Source organism: Phacochoerus africanus, chromosome 1 (genome assembly GCF_016906955.1).
Source record: "Phacochoerus africanus isolate WHEZ1 chromosome 1, ROS_Pafr_v1, whole genome shotgun sequence".
Classification (NCBI taxonomy): domain Eukaryota; kingdom Metazoa; phylum Chordata; class Mammalia; order Artiodactyla; family Suidae; genus Phacochoerus; species Phacochoerus africanus.
In genome coordinates, this window is record NC_062544.1 from 212828767 (window position 1) to 212846439 (window position 17673).

General features: G+C 39.8%; 1 protein-coding gene across 2 annotated transcripts in view; it reads right to left on the reverse strand.

The window, feature by feature from the left end:
• The window catches only part of PPP1R2 (protein phosphatase 1 regulatory inhibitor subunit 2), a 28580-nt gene extending 11451 nt beyond the window's left edge, over positions 1 to 17129 (reverse strand). For both annotated transcript variants that reach the window (XM_047789216.1, XM_047789209.1), the window contains exons 1-2: positions 16694 to 17129; positions 1721 to 1828 (exon numbers count right to left, since the gene is read on the reverse strand). In XM_047789216.1, the coding sequence (XP_047645172.1) occupies positions 1721 to 1828; positions 16694 to 16815 (230 nt within the window). In that variant the 5' untranslated portion in view covers positions 16816 to 17129. The remainder of the gene's footprint in view (positions 1 to 1720; positions 1829 to 16693) is intronic.
• Between the last annotated feature and the right edge of the window lie 544 nt (positions 17130 to 17673).

Consider the following 17673-nt stretch of genomic DNA (forward strand, 5'->3'; position numbering starts at 1 on the left):
TCTCCAACCAACACAGACAACAATGTCTACTACCTTTACTGAAAAGAAAGCAAGCACTGACTTTGGCTTCTGGTATAACAGAAGTTTTAGGATATGTTTTAAAGTATATATCCATGACTTAGAAGAAAAATAAGAATCATTTTCAGAGTTCTTGTCATGGCTCAGTGGTAATGAACCCGACTAGTATTCATGAGGAAGCGGGTTCAATTCCTGGCCTCCATCAGTGGGTTAAGGATGTGGTGCTGCTTTGAGCTGTGGTGTACGTAGGTCACAGATGCGGCTAGTATCCCAATGCTGTGGCTGGGGCTGGGCCCGGCCGCTGCAGCTCCAATTCAACCCTGAGCCTGGGAACCTCCATACGCTGCAGTGCCACCCTAAAAAAAAAAAAAGACCAAAAAAAATCATTTACATAAATGCTGTATCTATTTCTATTTCTTCCCTCAAGTTTTATTAGTACTGAGTTTCAGTATCTATATCACCTATTTCATTATTTCTTACTCCCCTTGTCATATCCTTTTTCTTTCTTTCCTTTTTTTTCTTTTTTGTAGCTTTTTTTTTTTACTTGTATGTGGCATACATAGGGTTCTGGGCTAGGGATTTTGAACTGAATTGGAGCTGTGGCTGCAGCCTATACCACAGCCACAGCAATGCCAAATCTGAGCCACATCTGCAACCTACAACCTACAATGCCAGATCCTTAACTCACTGAGCAAGGCCAGGGATTGAACCTGTATCTACATGGATACTAGCTGGGTTCTTAACCTGCTGAGCCATACAGGAACGCCTCCCCTTGTCAAGATCTTCACGTTTATTCTTGTTTTTACTGTTTTTGCTACGATGAAGTTAATTCATTACCTTCCAAAGTTTCCTCTGTTGACTTAAAACAGAATTTCTTTACTTTAATAGTAATTTCTGTATTTATATTGTCTTACTTCAATGACAAATATAAGATTTTTCAGTCTTGAGAATCTGCATTTTTTCAACACAGTCTAGGACATGATCTGAATTAGGTATTTCTCCTTACTTAGAATCTCCATCCTCTCGTATTTATTGGTGCATTATTTTTGTCTTCATAGTAACTACTGCCACACACTATCATTTCTCAATGCGTTAAAAAAAACTGTGGGAGTTCTCTTGTGGTGCAACAGGTTAAGGATCCATCCAACACTGTCACTGCTGTGGCTCAGGTTGCTGTGGCACAGGTTCAATTCCTGGCCTGGGAACTTCCACACTGTGGACTCAGCCAAAAAGAAATTGTGGAAGACTCAAAACTGCCAACCATTACAATGCAATTATATGAACTATAATATCATGTGAGTTAATAAGAACATGGGAAAGTTCCTTGGTGGCTCAGCAGGTTAAGGATCTGGTGCTGTTGCTGCTGTGGCACAGGTTGGATGCCTGGCCTGGGAACTTCCACATGCTGCTAATGCAGCCAAAAAAAAAAAAAAAAAGACATGAAACCATAGAAATATCCAGGACCTTTGAAAAGGTTAAAAATGAGTTACCATATATGAAGTTACCTTTTTTTTTTTTTTTGCAAAGAGACTCCATAAGCCCCTGATACCTATTTAGAAAGCAAACAAGCCCAATTCTCATTTTCCTTTCTATTAATAGATTACTTTAAAAACAAAGATTCAAATCATCTGTTATACAGAAGCTCATGTCAAATGCAAAATGGAAACAAATCAAAAAAGGAAAGGTTTCTACAAAATATTACCTATGGTAAGGAGTGCTAGGTTCATCTATTTTCATTAAACCATAGTCTTTGTCTGCTGGATGATACGTCGCCAGGATGTTCATTTCATCCCACTTCTGGGATTTTTTACTAAAAGAAAGAGAAAAAAAATTTCCTCAATGTAGTGAAAGATTAAAAACATGTACACACCTAAAATTCACAAACACCCAAATCTCATATTTCAATTTCTATCTGACTTCTATTTTTACATCTATGTTCTTGGAATAGAAACTGACTTGCGTAAAAGCTATAACTATAATAAAATGTCAGTAAATACTTTATAGCATACTTAGTGCCCACACATTAAAACACATCACAGGAGTTCCCGTCGTGGCGCAGTGGTTAACGAATCCGACTAGGATCCATGAGGTGGCGGGTTCGGTCCCTGCCCTTGCTCAGTGGGTTGACGATCTGGCATTGCCGTGAGCTGTGGTGTAGGTTGCAGACGCGGCTCAGATCCCGCGTTGCTGTGGCTCTGGCGTAGGCCGGTGGCTACAGCTCCGATTCAACCCCTAGCCTGGGAACCTCCATATGCCACGGGAGCAGCCCAAGAAATAGCAACAACAATAACAAAAGACAAAAAAAAAAAAAAAAAAAACCCACATCACAGTTTTCCCTCGGTATCCTCAGGGGATTGGTTCCAGGACCTGCGAAGATACCAAAATCCAAGGATGCTCAAATCTTTTCTATAAAATGGCATATAACCTCCACATATCCTCCTGTATAAATTATCTCTAGATTACTTATAATACCTAATACAATGTAAATGGCATGTAAGTAGCTGTAAATACAACATAAATGCTATACAAGTAGTTGCCAGCACACAGCAAATTCAAGCTTTGTTTTTTGAGACTTTCTGAAAATTTTTTTATCCATGGTTGTTTGTATCTGAGGATGTGGAACCTATGGATAAGGAGGGGTATTCAGATTCTTCACCAGGCATTCAAAAAATATTATGCATTTAATCTTCATCTGGCCTATAGAATACAGCAAAAAATGGAATTGACACATTGCCTGATTGCAGTAAGGATTTGGGATCAACTATAAAATTTTAATAGTTTGATTAAAAAACACAACAGGAGTATTTTCCTTGGCCTAATTTTTTTTTTAGCAGTGTTCACAACAATCAAAAGAATCAGGAAAACCTCATTAAATTCAAATACCATTAATAAAGACTTAGGTTGTACACATAATTATAGCTTAGATTTTTTTAATCTAGAAAAATAATTGTTTGCTGAGAAATGATGTATTCAGATCACCTGGGATAAATCTACTTAAGAGAAACAGAAATGCTTTGTAAGTGCTTTATGAACACCCGTCAATATCCATTTAACAAAATACTTATACAACTATTACGGTGCTCCATAATTAAACGTTTATCTACTCATTTAAAAGCACATCAAAGACCTCTCTGCCAGTCAACAATATTCTGTTAACATATACAATGTATAACTTGGTTATATACTTGAAAATAAAACTACTTTCAAAAGAATTAATGTTGATTTTACACAGATTCAAATCATTCTCTCCATATCTGCTCCACATTGGTGAAGTTTTAATGCAGATATCTTCAATTTCTAAATCTACCAATTCCCAGATCCTGAAATGCTCCTGAAGAATGACATACTTAAAAATTTAATATCATTATCTCTTCTCCATGTTCTGAGTCACCTTAAAAATTGTATGTGCCCACTCGTGGCAGGTGAGCCTGATTTTATGTTCTCTTGCTTTCTACCCAAAAGGGCCCACAGTGTCCCCATTTAAGACTAAGCACCTTTTTCCTTCATATTTTTATTGCTATAAAATATACATACCATAAAATTCACCATTTTAACAGTTTTTAAATGTTGTGACACTAAATACACTTATATTACTGTGCAACCATCACCAACATCCATCTCTGTAACTTTTTCATCTTCCCCAACTAAAACTCTGTGCCCATTGAACACTAATCCGCTACTCCCACTTCTCAGCAACAACCATTCCATTTTCTGTATCTATGACCACTCTAGCTATCTCATATAAGTGGACTCATTCAAACACTATTTGTTCTGTAAATGGCTTATTTAATGTCTTCAGGAAAAAGTCAAAATCTTAAGAGCTTATGAGAAGCTAAAAATAATGACTCAATTTATAGAACAGAAATAAAATTTCTTCTTTAAAGAACTGTTTTATTCATTCGGCATGGTACTCATCTGAATTTCCAACTAATCAAACTTAAATTTTGTCAGTATATATTGTTATGCTTCATTACTGTTACTACAGTCAAGTTCAACACACATTCTCTCCTGGGTGATATTTACTCTACATGTAAATTATAATAAAATGGAGTTTTTATGATTTTTAAATCTAAAGTTTTATTAAAAGTCCTGAAACTATATATCACTTAGCAATGGGGAGAATGGTTTGAGATAGGGCATTCTGAAAAGATGTTTAAATTGCTTTTGTACTGAATGCTTTCTGTGATTGCCCTGCAAGATTCAAAATTTAAATGATTTTGAAAAATTTATAATTTTCTATAGAATGAGTTTTTTCTAAGAAGCAATCAGTATTCTATTTGACTAAATCTATAGTTTCAGGTATTTTGCTAAATACTTCTATTTTCTACTAATTTCTATAAGTTTAGAAAGTAAACGATTAGGTCTACCCATGGTCATATCCTATGTGAGGAAACCGACAGTAAAAAGAGATATACTTCTAAAGATTTCAGATAGCAGAAATGATCAGGAAGCTTCTGATTAGAAGGATAATTAAAGACACAGACAAGTTTTAAGAGAAGTATTGGCAATGCCTCTGAAATGAGAAGCCAGAATTAAGTCTGAATCAGAAACAAAGGCACAGGTAAAAATTTCATAAAACCTGTATTAACAAATAGTCCTAATAAGATTTCCTATTAAAGATATTAAAAGAGGGGAGAGAGGATTAAGATGGCGAATAGAAGGACTGGAGCTCAACTTCTATCCTAAAAACAACAAAATTCACAACTAAAGGCTGAGCAATCTCCAACCAAATGGACCGGAAACCTTAAAAAAGATACCCTACTCCAGAAGAAAAAGAGGAGGCCACATCAAGAGGCAGGAGGGGCGATTTCACGATATAAACAACCCCATACCTCCGGGGTGGGAAGCTCCACAGACTGAAAACTGGTTCACAGAGACTCACCTACAGGAGTGAGAGTTCTGAGCCCCACATCAAACCCTCACCTGTGGGGATCTGGCACTGGGAGAAGGAGCCCCCAGAGCATCTGGCATTGAAGGCCAGTGGGGCTTGTGCACAGGAGATCCACAGGACTGGGGGAAACGGAGACCCCATTCTTAAAAGGCATACACGGACTTTCACGTGCACTAAATCCCAGGGCAGAGCAAGGTCTCCATAGGAATCTGGGTCAAACCTGACTGCAGTTCTTGGATGACATCCTGGGAAAACAGGGGTGAATGTGGCTTGTTGTGAGGAACAGACATTGAAAGCAAAGCTCTAGGGAATATTCAGCAGCTGCCTTTCTCTGGAGATGGACATTTTGGGATAATGTGGCCCCACCAATCAGTCAGCCCTGAAGAAGCCCCAGGGCAAACAACAATCCAGGTGGGATCACAGCCCCGCCCCTCAGTAAACAGGCTGCCTAAAGACCCCTCAGGCACACAGCCACCTCTAATCCCATCCAGAGACTAAGCCCCACCCACCAGAGGGATTAGAATCAGCTCCACCTACCAGTGGGCAGGCATCAGCCCCTTCCATCAGGAAGCCTACAGCAAGCTCCCACACTGAATTCAGCCACAAGGGGGGCAGACACCAGAAGTAAGAGAGGCTACAACTCTATTATCAGTAAAAAGGTCACAACACCAAAAACCTATAAAAATGAAAAGACAGAGGACTATAACTCAGATGAGGGAGAAAGGAAAAACCCCAGAAAATCAGCGTCCAGGAAAAAGACTTCAGATTGTTGATCCTGAAGATGATGCAAGACATCAAAAATAAACTGGAGGCAAAGATGGATAACTTACAGGAAACACTGAGCAAAGAGATACAAGATATAAAACTTAAACAAGGGGAGTCCCTGTCGTGGCGCAGTGGTTAACGAATCCGACTAGGAACCATGAGGTTGCAGGTTCGATCCCTGCCCTTGCTCAGTGGGTTAAGGATCCGGCGTTGCCGTGAGCTGTAGTGTAGGTTGCAGACGCGGCTCGGATCCCGCGTTGCTGTGGCTCTGGCGTAGGCCAGTGGCTACAGCTCCTATTCGACCCCTAGCCTGGGAACCTCCACATGCCGTGGGAGCGGCCCAAGAAGTGGCAAAAACAAAAAACAAAAAACAAAAAAAACTTAAACAAGGACAGATGCAAAATACAATAACTGAAATAAAAAACTCACTAGAAGCAGCTAACAGCAGAATACAGGAGGCAGAAGAACGAATAAGCGAGGTGGAGGACAGATTAGAAGAAATTACGGATGCAGAACAGAAAAGAGAAAAAAGATTGAAAACAAATGAAGAGAGTCTCAGAGAACTCTGGGACAATATTAAACGCTCCAACATCTGTAATATAGGGGTGCCAGAAGGAGAAGAGAGAGAGAAGGGGACAGAAAAAACAATCCAAGAGATAACAGCCGAAAACTTCCCTAACATAGGAAAGGAACCACTCACTCAAATCCAGGAAGCACAATGAGTACCATATAAAATAAACCCAAGGAGGAATACACTGAGACACACATTAATCAAACTGACCAAAATTAAAGACAAAGAGAAAATCTTGAAAACAGCTAGGGAAAAGAAACAAGTAACATACAAGGGAACTCCGATAAGGTTATCAGCAGATTCTTCAGCTGAAACTCTGCAGGCCAGAAGGGAGTGGCATGATATACTTCACGTGATGAAAGGAAAAAACCTCCAACCAAGATTACTCTACCCAGTAAGGCTCTCATTCAGATTTGAAGGAGAAGTCAAAACCTTCACAGATAAGCAAAAGCTGAGAGAATTCAGCAACACTAAACCAGCTTACAACAAATACTAAAGGAACTTCTCTAGGCAGAAAAGAAAAGGCTGCAACCAGAAACAAAAATTCCACAAATGACAAGGCTCACCAGTAAAGGCATATATACATTAAAGATACGAAATCATCCATGCACAATTATACCACCAAAATCAGAAATCATGAAAAGAGGTGGGTACAAATGCAGGACACTGGAGATGCACTTGCAATTAAGAGAACAACAACTTAAAACAATCTCATATACATATAGACTCATATCAAAACTTCAGAATAACTGCACACCAAAAATCTACAATTGATACACAAACAAGGAAACTCTGCAGAAGAAATATATCTCATAGTAAATAAGTGCATAATCCACCATGAAGGGGGTCATTTGACATCATTCTTGGAATGCTGAAGTCTTCTTAGATCTGATTCTGATTTCCTCTCCATCAAAGAATTTATGATAATTATAATTAAAAAATGCCACTGTACAATTAAATAATACAGTTCTACAATTGTATTATTAATAACCATTTCCCTCCATGGTACAATGTAAGGTCTATAATGTCTTGTTTATCACATCACCTAGAATGGTGTAATGCCTATATTGAAGAATCAATAAGAATCAATAAGATGTAACAAATTGTGAGGACATATTTATATATTTATACTATTTTTTAACCAATTTATGCATTTTATATTTTACTTATTTTCAGAGGGTGTATTATTTTTACTATTATTTAAGTTATTCTTTTTATCATGCTATGTAAAATATTTAATGGTATACAATAAGGCTTTCTTCTTTATAAATTTTAGTTGCATAATATAGACAATTTTAATATAATGCTAATTTTTAAAGAAAAATTGAAATTAATAGATAATATTAAATAGTAAAGATGAAAGCCATACAAAATGGGATAAAGTATAGAATAAATTTCCTATTTGTCTCAGCATATTTTCCATTCCACTTCTCCAGAGGGAGTCACTTAATCTCTTTCTTAAGAGCCATGATATAATAATCTGTGTGAATGTAATTGTGTTTAAATATATGTATTTAATTCTGTAAAAAAATAAATAAAATTTCAAAAAAAGATATTAAAAGATAACTAGCACATCTCTATATAAACTTCAAAGACAGATAAAAACTCAAGAGTGTAAGGATATATACTTAGGGGATTACCATAAAAGTCAGGACAGGAGTTCCCTTTGTGGCTCAGCGGGTTAAGGACCTGATGTTGTCTGTGAGGATGTGGGTTCAATTCCTGGCCTCACTCAGTAGGTTAAGGATCCAGTGTTGTCGTGGCTGTGGCATATGCCTGCAGCTCCAATTCAATCCCTAGCCTGGGCATTAGCATATGCCACAGGGGAGGCTGTTAAGAAAAAAAGTCAGGACAGTGATTATGTTACAGGGAAGGAGACTGTGACTGGAAAGAGCAGAAGACATTTCTGAGGTGATGGAAACACTCCTTTCTTGACTAGGATGGTACTTACAGAGGCCTTTGTTTTATAATTATCCCTTTAGCTTTAAAATTACATTTAACACACTTTTCTATATGTATACTATATCACAATAAAAATTTTTTTTTTGTCTTTTATCTTTTGTCTTTTTGTTGTTGTTGTTGCTATTTCTTGGGCCGCTCCCGCGGCATATGGAGGTTCCCAGGCTAGGGGTTGAATCGGAGCTGTAGCCACCAGCCTACGCCAGAGCCACAGCAACGCGGGATCCGAGCCACGTCTGCAACCTACACTACAGCTCATGGCAACGCCGGATCGTTAACCCACTGAGCAAGGGCAGGGACCGAACCCGCAACCTCATGGTTCCTAGTCGGATTCGTTAACCTCTGCGCCATGACGGGAACTCCCACAATAAAATATTTTTTCTTTTTTTTTTTTTTAATGAGCACACCTGCAGCATATGGAAGTTCCCAGGCTAGGAGTGAAATCGAGGCTACAGCCACTGGCCTATGCCACAGCCACACCAGATCCAAGCCATACCACAGCTTGCAGCAACAACAGATTCTTGCACCACTGAGTGAGGCCAAGGATCAAACCCGCAGTCCTCATAGACACCATGTCAGGTTCTTAACCAGCTGAGCCACAACAGAAACTTCACAATAAAATTTAAGAAATAAATATATATAAAATAAATGATTTTGTTGGGTACTTCCTAATCTTTTTTTTTTTTTTTGGTCTTTTTGCCTTTTCTAGGACCACTCCCGCGGCATACGGAGGTTCCCAAGCTTGGGAGGGGTCCCAAGCCAGAGCCACAGCAACGTTGGATCCGAGCCGCGTCTGCAACCTACGCCACAGCTCACGGCAATGCCAGATCCTTAACCCACTGAGCAAGGCCAGGGATTGAACCCACAACCTCATGGTTCCTAGTCGGATTCGTTAACCACTGTGCCACGACGGGAACTCCAGGTGCTTCCTAATCTTAAAGTAAAACAAATATATTTCCTAAATGATGTTAACAACATTGAATTAAAAATGACAATTCATCATCAAGATAGAAGAATGAAGATAGCCCTTTGGAGTTAAAAGGGTAGTCCCTGTCCCCAACACCCTTGTTAATCTGTTTTGTGACATAATTATGGAAGAAAAAGAACTGTAGGATACAAGAAGACATGATTTATTTATTTATTTATTTATTTTTCACTTTTATGGCTGCACCACAGCATACGGAAGTTCCTGGGTCAGTGACTGAATCCAAGCCACGGTTGTGATGTATGCTGCAGCTGTAGAAATGCCAGATCTTTAACGCACTGCACCAGGCCAGGGATCAAACCGCATCTCCACAGTGACCCAAGCTGATGCAGCTGGATTTTTAACCCACTGAACCACAGTGGGAACTCCAGAGAGGATATTTTCTTAAAATTGGAGATAAAAGTTAATAATCACAATCGAAGCACTTTAACCCACTAATAATTTTGATTTCTGCATGTTCTTTCCACTCTGTATAACACATATGAAAAAAACACACAAGCTATTAGTATATATAAAAATACATCTACTGATACAGAAGCTATCAATAAATGTATTTTATCATAAGCTGCTTGTATTTTCTAGTCTTCACTTCTTTAACACTATGTGCATAATATTCAATCTAAATATCTAACACCTGTTAGTTTTTTTTAATGTTAGTTTTTTAGATTGAATCAATTGTTTTCCTATTTAAAGTAAAGCAGAAATGGAGAGTTCCTGCTGTGGTTCAGCAGTAATGAACCAGACTAGTAGCCATGAGGTTTCGGGTTCAATCCCTGGCCTCACTCAGTGGGTTGAGGATCCAGCGTTGCCCTAAGCTGTTATGTAGGCTAGCTCGGATCTCATGTTGCTGTGGCTGTGGCACAGGCCAGCAGCTGCAGCTCTGATTTGACCCCTAGCCTAAGAACTTTCATATGCTGCAGGTGTGGCCCTAAAAAGCAAAAATAAATAAATAAATAAAGCAGAAATGAATGTTTGTGCATATTCTTTTTTTTTTTTGTCTTTTAGGGTCACACCCGAGGCATGTGGAAGTACCCAGGCTAGGGGGTCAAACTGGAGCTGTAGCTGCCGGCCTACACCACAGCTCATGGCAACGCCAGATCTTTAACCCACCGAGTGAGGCGAGGATTGAACCTACGTCCTCGTGGATGCTAGTCAGATTCCTTTCCATGGAGCCATGACAGGAACTCCTACTTGTGCATAGTCTAGTCAATGATGTTTTTAGGATAATTTGCTAGGACAAGCATATCTGGGTTAAATTTATCAAGAGCTTTATAGTTCACTCCATGTCGCCACATAGCTTTTTAAAAAGAATTTGTAATGTTCCCAAATAACTATCAAAACTTTGCCAGGACTGGGTGTGTATCTGTGTGTTTTTTTCCACCTGAGCAGGTATAAGGTGGAATTTAAACCTGTTCTGTGTTTCTCTGCTCACTACCTAGTAAATAATATGAAAAATGCTTGTTATTTTACTTTCCTTATATGAATTATGCTGACATCCTTTATCTATTAGAAACATTCTCATTAATTTGAGTTTTCTCTACATAAATGTAAAAAACTCACTCAAATTTATTAGAAGGTTTAAATTACATTACATATAACTCAAAGATATACATATGTATGGTAAAAACCATGTTACATAAAACACATTATATATAACCCAATTTTTTCCTAGTTAGCTTGCCATTTAATCTCCCACTCTAAACAGAATTAATATTTTATATACCCAAAGCTTCAGTCCACTTCCTCAACACAATACTAAGAGAAAAAGAAATCCTTACAATTGACAAGATCCAAAGAAGATAAGTATCCCGTAAAACCATGGATTTAAATAAGGGCATAGACTCCAAAGAATGCTAGGAATTCTTAGGAGGAACGCAATGAAGTAGAAGAAACTGAGCAGAGGGCAATGGATATGGAAATTAGCATATCTTAAGTTTAGGTAGAATTAACACATCAGCTGAGTAACAAAACCCTAGGAGTGAATTTAAGTTTAATACCAATACTATCACAACTTGTGTGAATTTTCCTTGGGTCATTACTTCCACCTACAAAAAACAGGGGCACTGCCACTTACATGAACATTTGCTGTAAGGGTGAAAGCACATGCTGGTTTCAGCTTCCCGCTCTCTCTTGGGTGATGGTTCCCCGCCCTACCCCAGCAGCCTAGATCTGCACCAGAAAAAGTTACAGCTTCTCACTTTTGCTTTGATAGCCCCTATGATTTCTCAAAGGCCTGCTCATACTTCTTATTGCTTGTGAACTGCTCTTTTTTACAATTTTAGCCAAGCCTGGAGTGGGATGCAAGATTTTGCTTCAATGTGTTAAACTTTAACCACACATTTCAAGAAATGGTTCTTTCTTAAATGAAGATTCAACTTACATAGGTTGACAAACTACAAGAATTTGAAGCTTGAACAATTAAAGTGCTTAACAGTTAATTAAGACTTAACAATAAAAGCAATTAGTAAAGAAAAGGTTACTTTTGGAAATTTTTGTTCAGTGAGCCCGTGACATTTTTCCAAATCCCCTTATAGGCAGAAAAAGATAAAGCTGAAGCATGCTTATATAAAATTAAAGGAAATTAATTCAAGCACAATTTTTCCAAGCAGAATTTGCCTATATTACCTAAAACTACTACAAAATTTGAATTGAATATAGTGACTCCAAAGCATGCTGTGTAAAACGACCCCCTAAGATGTGGAGAAAATTAGATCCCTATATTTTTATTTGAATAAGACTACACTTGAGGGGGAGGTACTGGATTAAACACTTTACATTTAGTAACTCATTTAATAATTAAACTAGGTAGGGATATTATGAATAACTCATGGTAAGTCACAGAATTAATAAGTAGCAAACAGGGGAGTTTCTGTCCTGGCTCAGCAGAAATGAATCTGACTAGTATCCATAAGGATGCAGGTTCCATCCCAGGCCTCGCACAGTGGGTTAAGGATCTGGTGTTGCCATGAGCTGTAGTGTAGGCTGCAGATGCGGCTGGGTTCCAGAGTTGCTGCAGCTGTGGTGAAGGCTGGCAGTTGTAGCTCGGATTCGACCCCTAGCCTGGGAACCTCTATAGGCTGCGGGTTCAGCCCTAAAGGCCCCCCCCCCAAAAAAAGTAGCAGCAAACAGGCTCTGAACCTAGGCAATGTGGCCCCAGATTAATCACAAACCTTTAACACTTCTCATAAAATAGGCTTTAGTGACACTTACTATCATATTTCAACAATTCCAAGCACACATTTATCTCACTTTAATATTTCTGAAAACAGAATATATCTTAAAATGGATGGTGTCTTAGAGGCAGTATTTTTTTTTCCTTGGTGCTACATAAATCATGGTGCATCTCAGAATCAACAGTATCTTGTTTTTGATGAAATACATACCTACTCATTAGATCTGTTATGTCTGACCTTCACAGATTGTTCACTATATTCAAAATATCCAGAAGGAATGGGAATTCCACAATCATAGGGATGACAGTGGTGTTCTAACTAGTTGAGCAATGGGCATTCCCATTGTGGCTCTGCAGTAACGAAGCCAACTAATATCTATGAGGATACGGGTTCAATCCCTGGCCTCGCTCAGTGCTTTAAGCATCTGGCGTTGCTGTGAGCTGTGGTGTAGGTCAAAGACGCAGCTTGGATCCCATGTTGCTATGGCTATGGCATAGGCTGGCAGCTGCAGCTGCAGCTTGGATTCAACCCCTGGCCTGGGAACTTCCACAGGTGAGGCCTTTAAAAAAAAAAAAAAAAGCTAATTAGTTGAGCAGTGTGCTGGAATATACTGAGATTATCAATGCCTAATAATGTGGATTACAGATCCTATCCAGTTTTAATTGAACTAGCCTTCAAAAAGTGGTACCTGAAGAAACCAATCACTGAAGATAACAGTACCAATGCAAAGTATAAAGAGAAAAAAAAATAACAGCACTAAGACATTAAAAAAAAAAGATGGTTTGACAAGAACTGTATTTAAAAAATTCTAAAGACTATTCAAAATATGGCATTAAGTGTATACTGAACCTTGAGATGTATTATCTAACAGTAATAGTATATGTATATAAAACATTAATGAACATATTTGGAACATATTTCAATTTCTTCCTACTAAAAAGACACAATCAAAAAGTTTAGAGACCACTGGAATAACATAACTCAGGACTTAAAAAAAGAAAAATCCCTTAGTAATACCTTTCTATGTTAAATATAATGTTCTGTTAAATAATACCCTCTCTCAACTGATGGGGTGTTGCGCGGTAGGGGAGTGGTTTGTGCAGAAAAGGGAAGCCACCAGTGTATTTTACATGATAAAGGCATCGATAAAAGGTATGGTTATTCGCAGATTGTGTATTTGCAAATTTGTCTGCTTGCTAAAATTTTTTTTTTTTTCTTTTTAGGGCATGTGCAAGTTCCCAGGCTAGCAGTTCCCAGAGCTGCAGCTGCTGGCCATAGCCACAGCAACACAGGATTCCAGCCACATCTGTGACCTACACCACAGCTCGGGGTAATGCTAGATCCTTAACGCACTGAGCAAGGCCAGGGATCGAACCCGAATCCTCGTGGATACTAGTTGGGTTCTTAACCTGCTAAGCCACAATGGGAACTTGTGCTAAAATTTACCTCTAACTCCAAAATCAGAACTTGAGGAGCTTTCTCGGTCTCTTTCAAACATATCTGAGTGGCCCTATGCACAGGTTCCCAGCTTAGGTTAAACAGGGCGATACTTCACCTTTTGTTTTAGCTCTTACTGTAACAAGTGTCTATTTAGAACCATGTGTTTTGCTTTTTGGGTGAACTGGCTGTTCAAAATGGCTGCCGAGGATGGTGTTTAAGTGCTATCTAGTGTTCCTAAGCCCAAGAAGGCTATTATGTGTCTCATGGAAAAAATACGTTAGATAAACTTAATAGTGCTGCTGGCCAGGTGTTCAAATGAATGAATCAACGATATATTTATTAGGTATCTTTAAACAGAAACAGAAATTTTAAAAGGTTACAGATTGATTGGTTGATGAAAACGCTGTGACCAGAAGCTTGCAGGAAACAAAGTCTGTTTTCCCCCAGAAGCAACAGTTCAGTATTCACTAACTCAGTGTTTGTGATGATTTTATAGAATGTACCTATTGAGAATAGTAAGAATTGACTTAGATCCCTAATCATTTCCATATTAATATGAGATTTTTTTGCCTTATACTCTGGTTCCAACATTATTATTAGTTTCTGAATTTTAAGTGCATTGTAATTTAAAGTGCTATTTCTTTTCAGTCCTTTTTATGGAAAGGGAAAATACTGTGTGTAATTCAATTAAATGCTACAAAAAATGTGTTTCAAATTTGTTCAACTTTACTGTGTTTCTGTTCAAAGAGGCGCTCATAAAGTCACTAATATTGTTTGCATGAGCTGTGACATAAATGCTAATGTATACTGTATTACCAAAAGAATTAGTTTCTTTACAGTCATATAACACCTATCATGAAAAAACCCATCCCCTTTTACTACTTAGAACCAAACATCATAAACCTCAAAGAATTAGGGTTTGGTAGCTTCCTTTGAAGAAAAGACTGTAACCTTCTTATTTAGTCAAGTGAATCTAAGTCAACCGCCTTTGGAAAAAGGCCCCTTTTAAGTGAACCTGCCCTGCTAGCAGCTACTGCAAAAGGAGCTGCCCTGTTTAGGTGAGTCAGTGTAGCATAGTGGCTTTCAAGGAAGAAGGATCTGGAGATAAATCCCAGTCAATTACATAAAAGAGGCCAACACACAGAGTGGGGCCACCGGAAATTACAGCAGGCTAAGGCTGAGAGTAAGTAGAAGATAAGGAAGCACAGGAAGATAGAAGAAAATAACAAGCTACATGGTAGCCAAACAAAAAGAAGCTCACACTGGAGAATAGCTAAATAACTTAGATGCCAGTGAGAATCATATTCCTATGCTGAATATCCTGAAGTCACAGAAAAGCCTTCCATAATTTTTGTTTTTAAGACTATCTTGGTCCTCCTGATATAGCTGTGTGCTGATGAGGTTGTTTTCTTTTGGCGACACTGTTTTCCTAATCCCATGAACTACAACATTTGAAGTGGCTTACCCCAGAGGTTGGAAAATCAAGTGGAGAATATAAGAGAGTCCAAAAGAGGGTGGGAGTAGGGGAGTTAGTTGCTAAACAAATTAAGGTTCTTTCAAGCCCCCAAAGGCCATGATTCTGAGCTGTGATCCTACCTAATGATTTCTTCGAGGTAACACAAATCCCCATAAATTTACCATCACTAAGCTGTAGTTCCTTTTATAGCCCTAAAATGATCCTTTCAAACAGGTGTGCCCTAGTTCCACTATTCTAAGTTTTCATGAACATCCTCATTTTAGCTTTATGACTTCACAGATTTCAACAATAACTTTTCTTAAGGCTCATTTCCAGAATGTGGAGTCCTTATGAATTTCCTATCTTAAAACACCCAAGCCCCCCAGGACTTCTAACTCAGTGTTATCCAATGACTGCACCTACGATAGCTTTCTCTTCGCATTAACACCTATTATATTCTTTTTAAAAGGCTGGTCTTTTTTTCCATTATACTAATGTACCGTAATTAATATTTCACCAGTCCTTCTTAATGGACCTTGGGTTGTTCTCAATTATTTACTATTACATACAATGCTATGAGTCAACATGTTTTCACACACGTGTGTGTTAAGTATGTAAGAGCAACTAAACAATCACTGGATCATTTTAAGTTGGTACTTTCAGAACTGTTCGGAGCTTAAATGTCTTTCAAGAGGAACAAAGACTAGAAAGTGCTCAAGCTCTTGTTGCCGATGCAAAACAGTTAACAATAAGTAGCCTTCCATTAAATACAGATCAAGGACTAGCAAAATTTCGGTTTCTTTTAGTGCGGAGATAATGACAAACCAGGACCCAAGAGAGTGCATGTAGCATGATGCTTTTGATAATGTTCACCTAAAAAGGAATGACTGTGGAAGAAGAGCAATTAGGAAAATGGAGAAATTATCTCTTTTTCGGAGAGTCTCTTATTAGCTTGAGACTAGATCTTAAAGGGTACCCAAGCCAAGAAACACTTTTTGATTACTGAGGACTTTCAGACACTCGGTTAGGAGGTGAAGAAATAATAAATGCCTAACAGGTGAAGCTTTGAAACTTCCGTTTGATTCTTTAATATTCCCAGTTTCCAAAAGCTCAAAGATCATGACATACGTTTTAAAAATATTATATATGGGTCCATACTTTAAAAAAGAGAAAGAAAAACCCAGTAAATGCCACAACCCCTGCCTGATTCAAAATCACTCCACCCATCTGCCCGGCCGGCGGAGGGAGACCAGAGCAGCGCCGGGGCCGTACCTACCGGGCCGCCCCGCCTGCTGGCCCGCACTCGAACTCTACGTCCGGGGTCGGTCTGCGGGTCGGCAACGGCGGCAGGGGGAGGGCGAGGCCGCCCGGGCCGGGAAGGAGGGGTTTCCCAGGCTGCCCCGGACGACCAGCGGCCGTCCCTCGCGGCTCTCACCTCAGCTCTTCGTCAACACTCCTGCCGGGCTGTTCGGCCGAGGCCACCATAGAGGAAGTCGTAGAACTCTTGTTCTTCAAGATCCCCTTGATGGGCCGGTGCGAGGCCGTCGAGGCCGCCATTGCCCGCCGCTCCGGCAGTCGGCTCAGCGTCGCTGCTTAGCGTTGGGTCCAGGAAGGAAAGGGCTGGGCGCGAGCAGAGACTCGCCAGGCAGCCGCCGAGCCCGCTTGGGGCTGAAGCGGCTGCACCTGCTGTCGCGGAAACACCCACCAGAATCGTTGTCACGACACGACTCGGACGCTCAGGCGTCTCGCCGACACCGCGTGGCTGGCGGCCCTCCGCGCGCCCTTGTCCACCGGCACTTTATCCGCGGCCCGCGGAACGAAGGCGGCCTAGCGCCACAGCGCCGGAGCGACGCCGACGCCGAAGCCAAGCGGGCCCGCCCTCTCGCGATATCTAGGGCGGGGCGGGGGCGGGGCTAGAACAATGCCAACCTCCTCGCCCCGCCCTCTCTGGTCCGCTGGGTGGGCTCGCCCCTTCCGCGGAGTTGAACCCAGCAGCTGTTTCAAAGAACCTTGGAGAGGTTTCTGGCGTGAGTCGTTACAGAGTTGTGCATCTCTCTGAAGCGCCCTCGCTCCCACAAGTTCATGAGGTTCATATTGTTATTTCTGTATTTTATAGATCTGAAAATTGAGGCTCGAAAGTGACATCATTCTCCCAAAATATTGACTTTGAGAGAAATGGAGTTTCTTTCCGTTTAACTAGCATAAAAAACTGAACCCTCCATTATAAACTCATGAAATATCAGCATTGGATTGGTCCTTAGAGACTTATTGTGAGATCGTATTGACTTTTGTGAAGTCATAGAACATCAGCTTTGAAATAATCCAACTTCTTCTTACCATTGGAAAAGCTGAAGGATAGAGAAAGTGACGTGACCACTGCTGTCACACAACCTATCCATAAAGTGTCGTCATAGA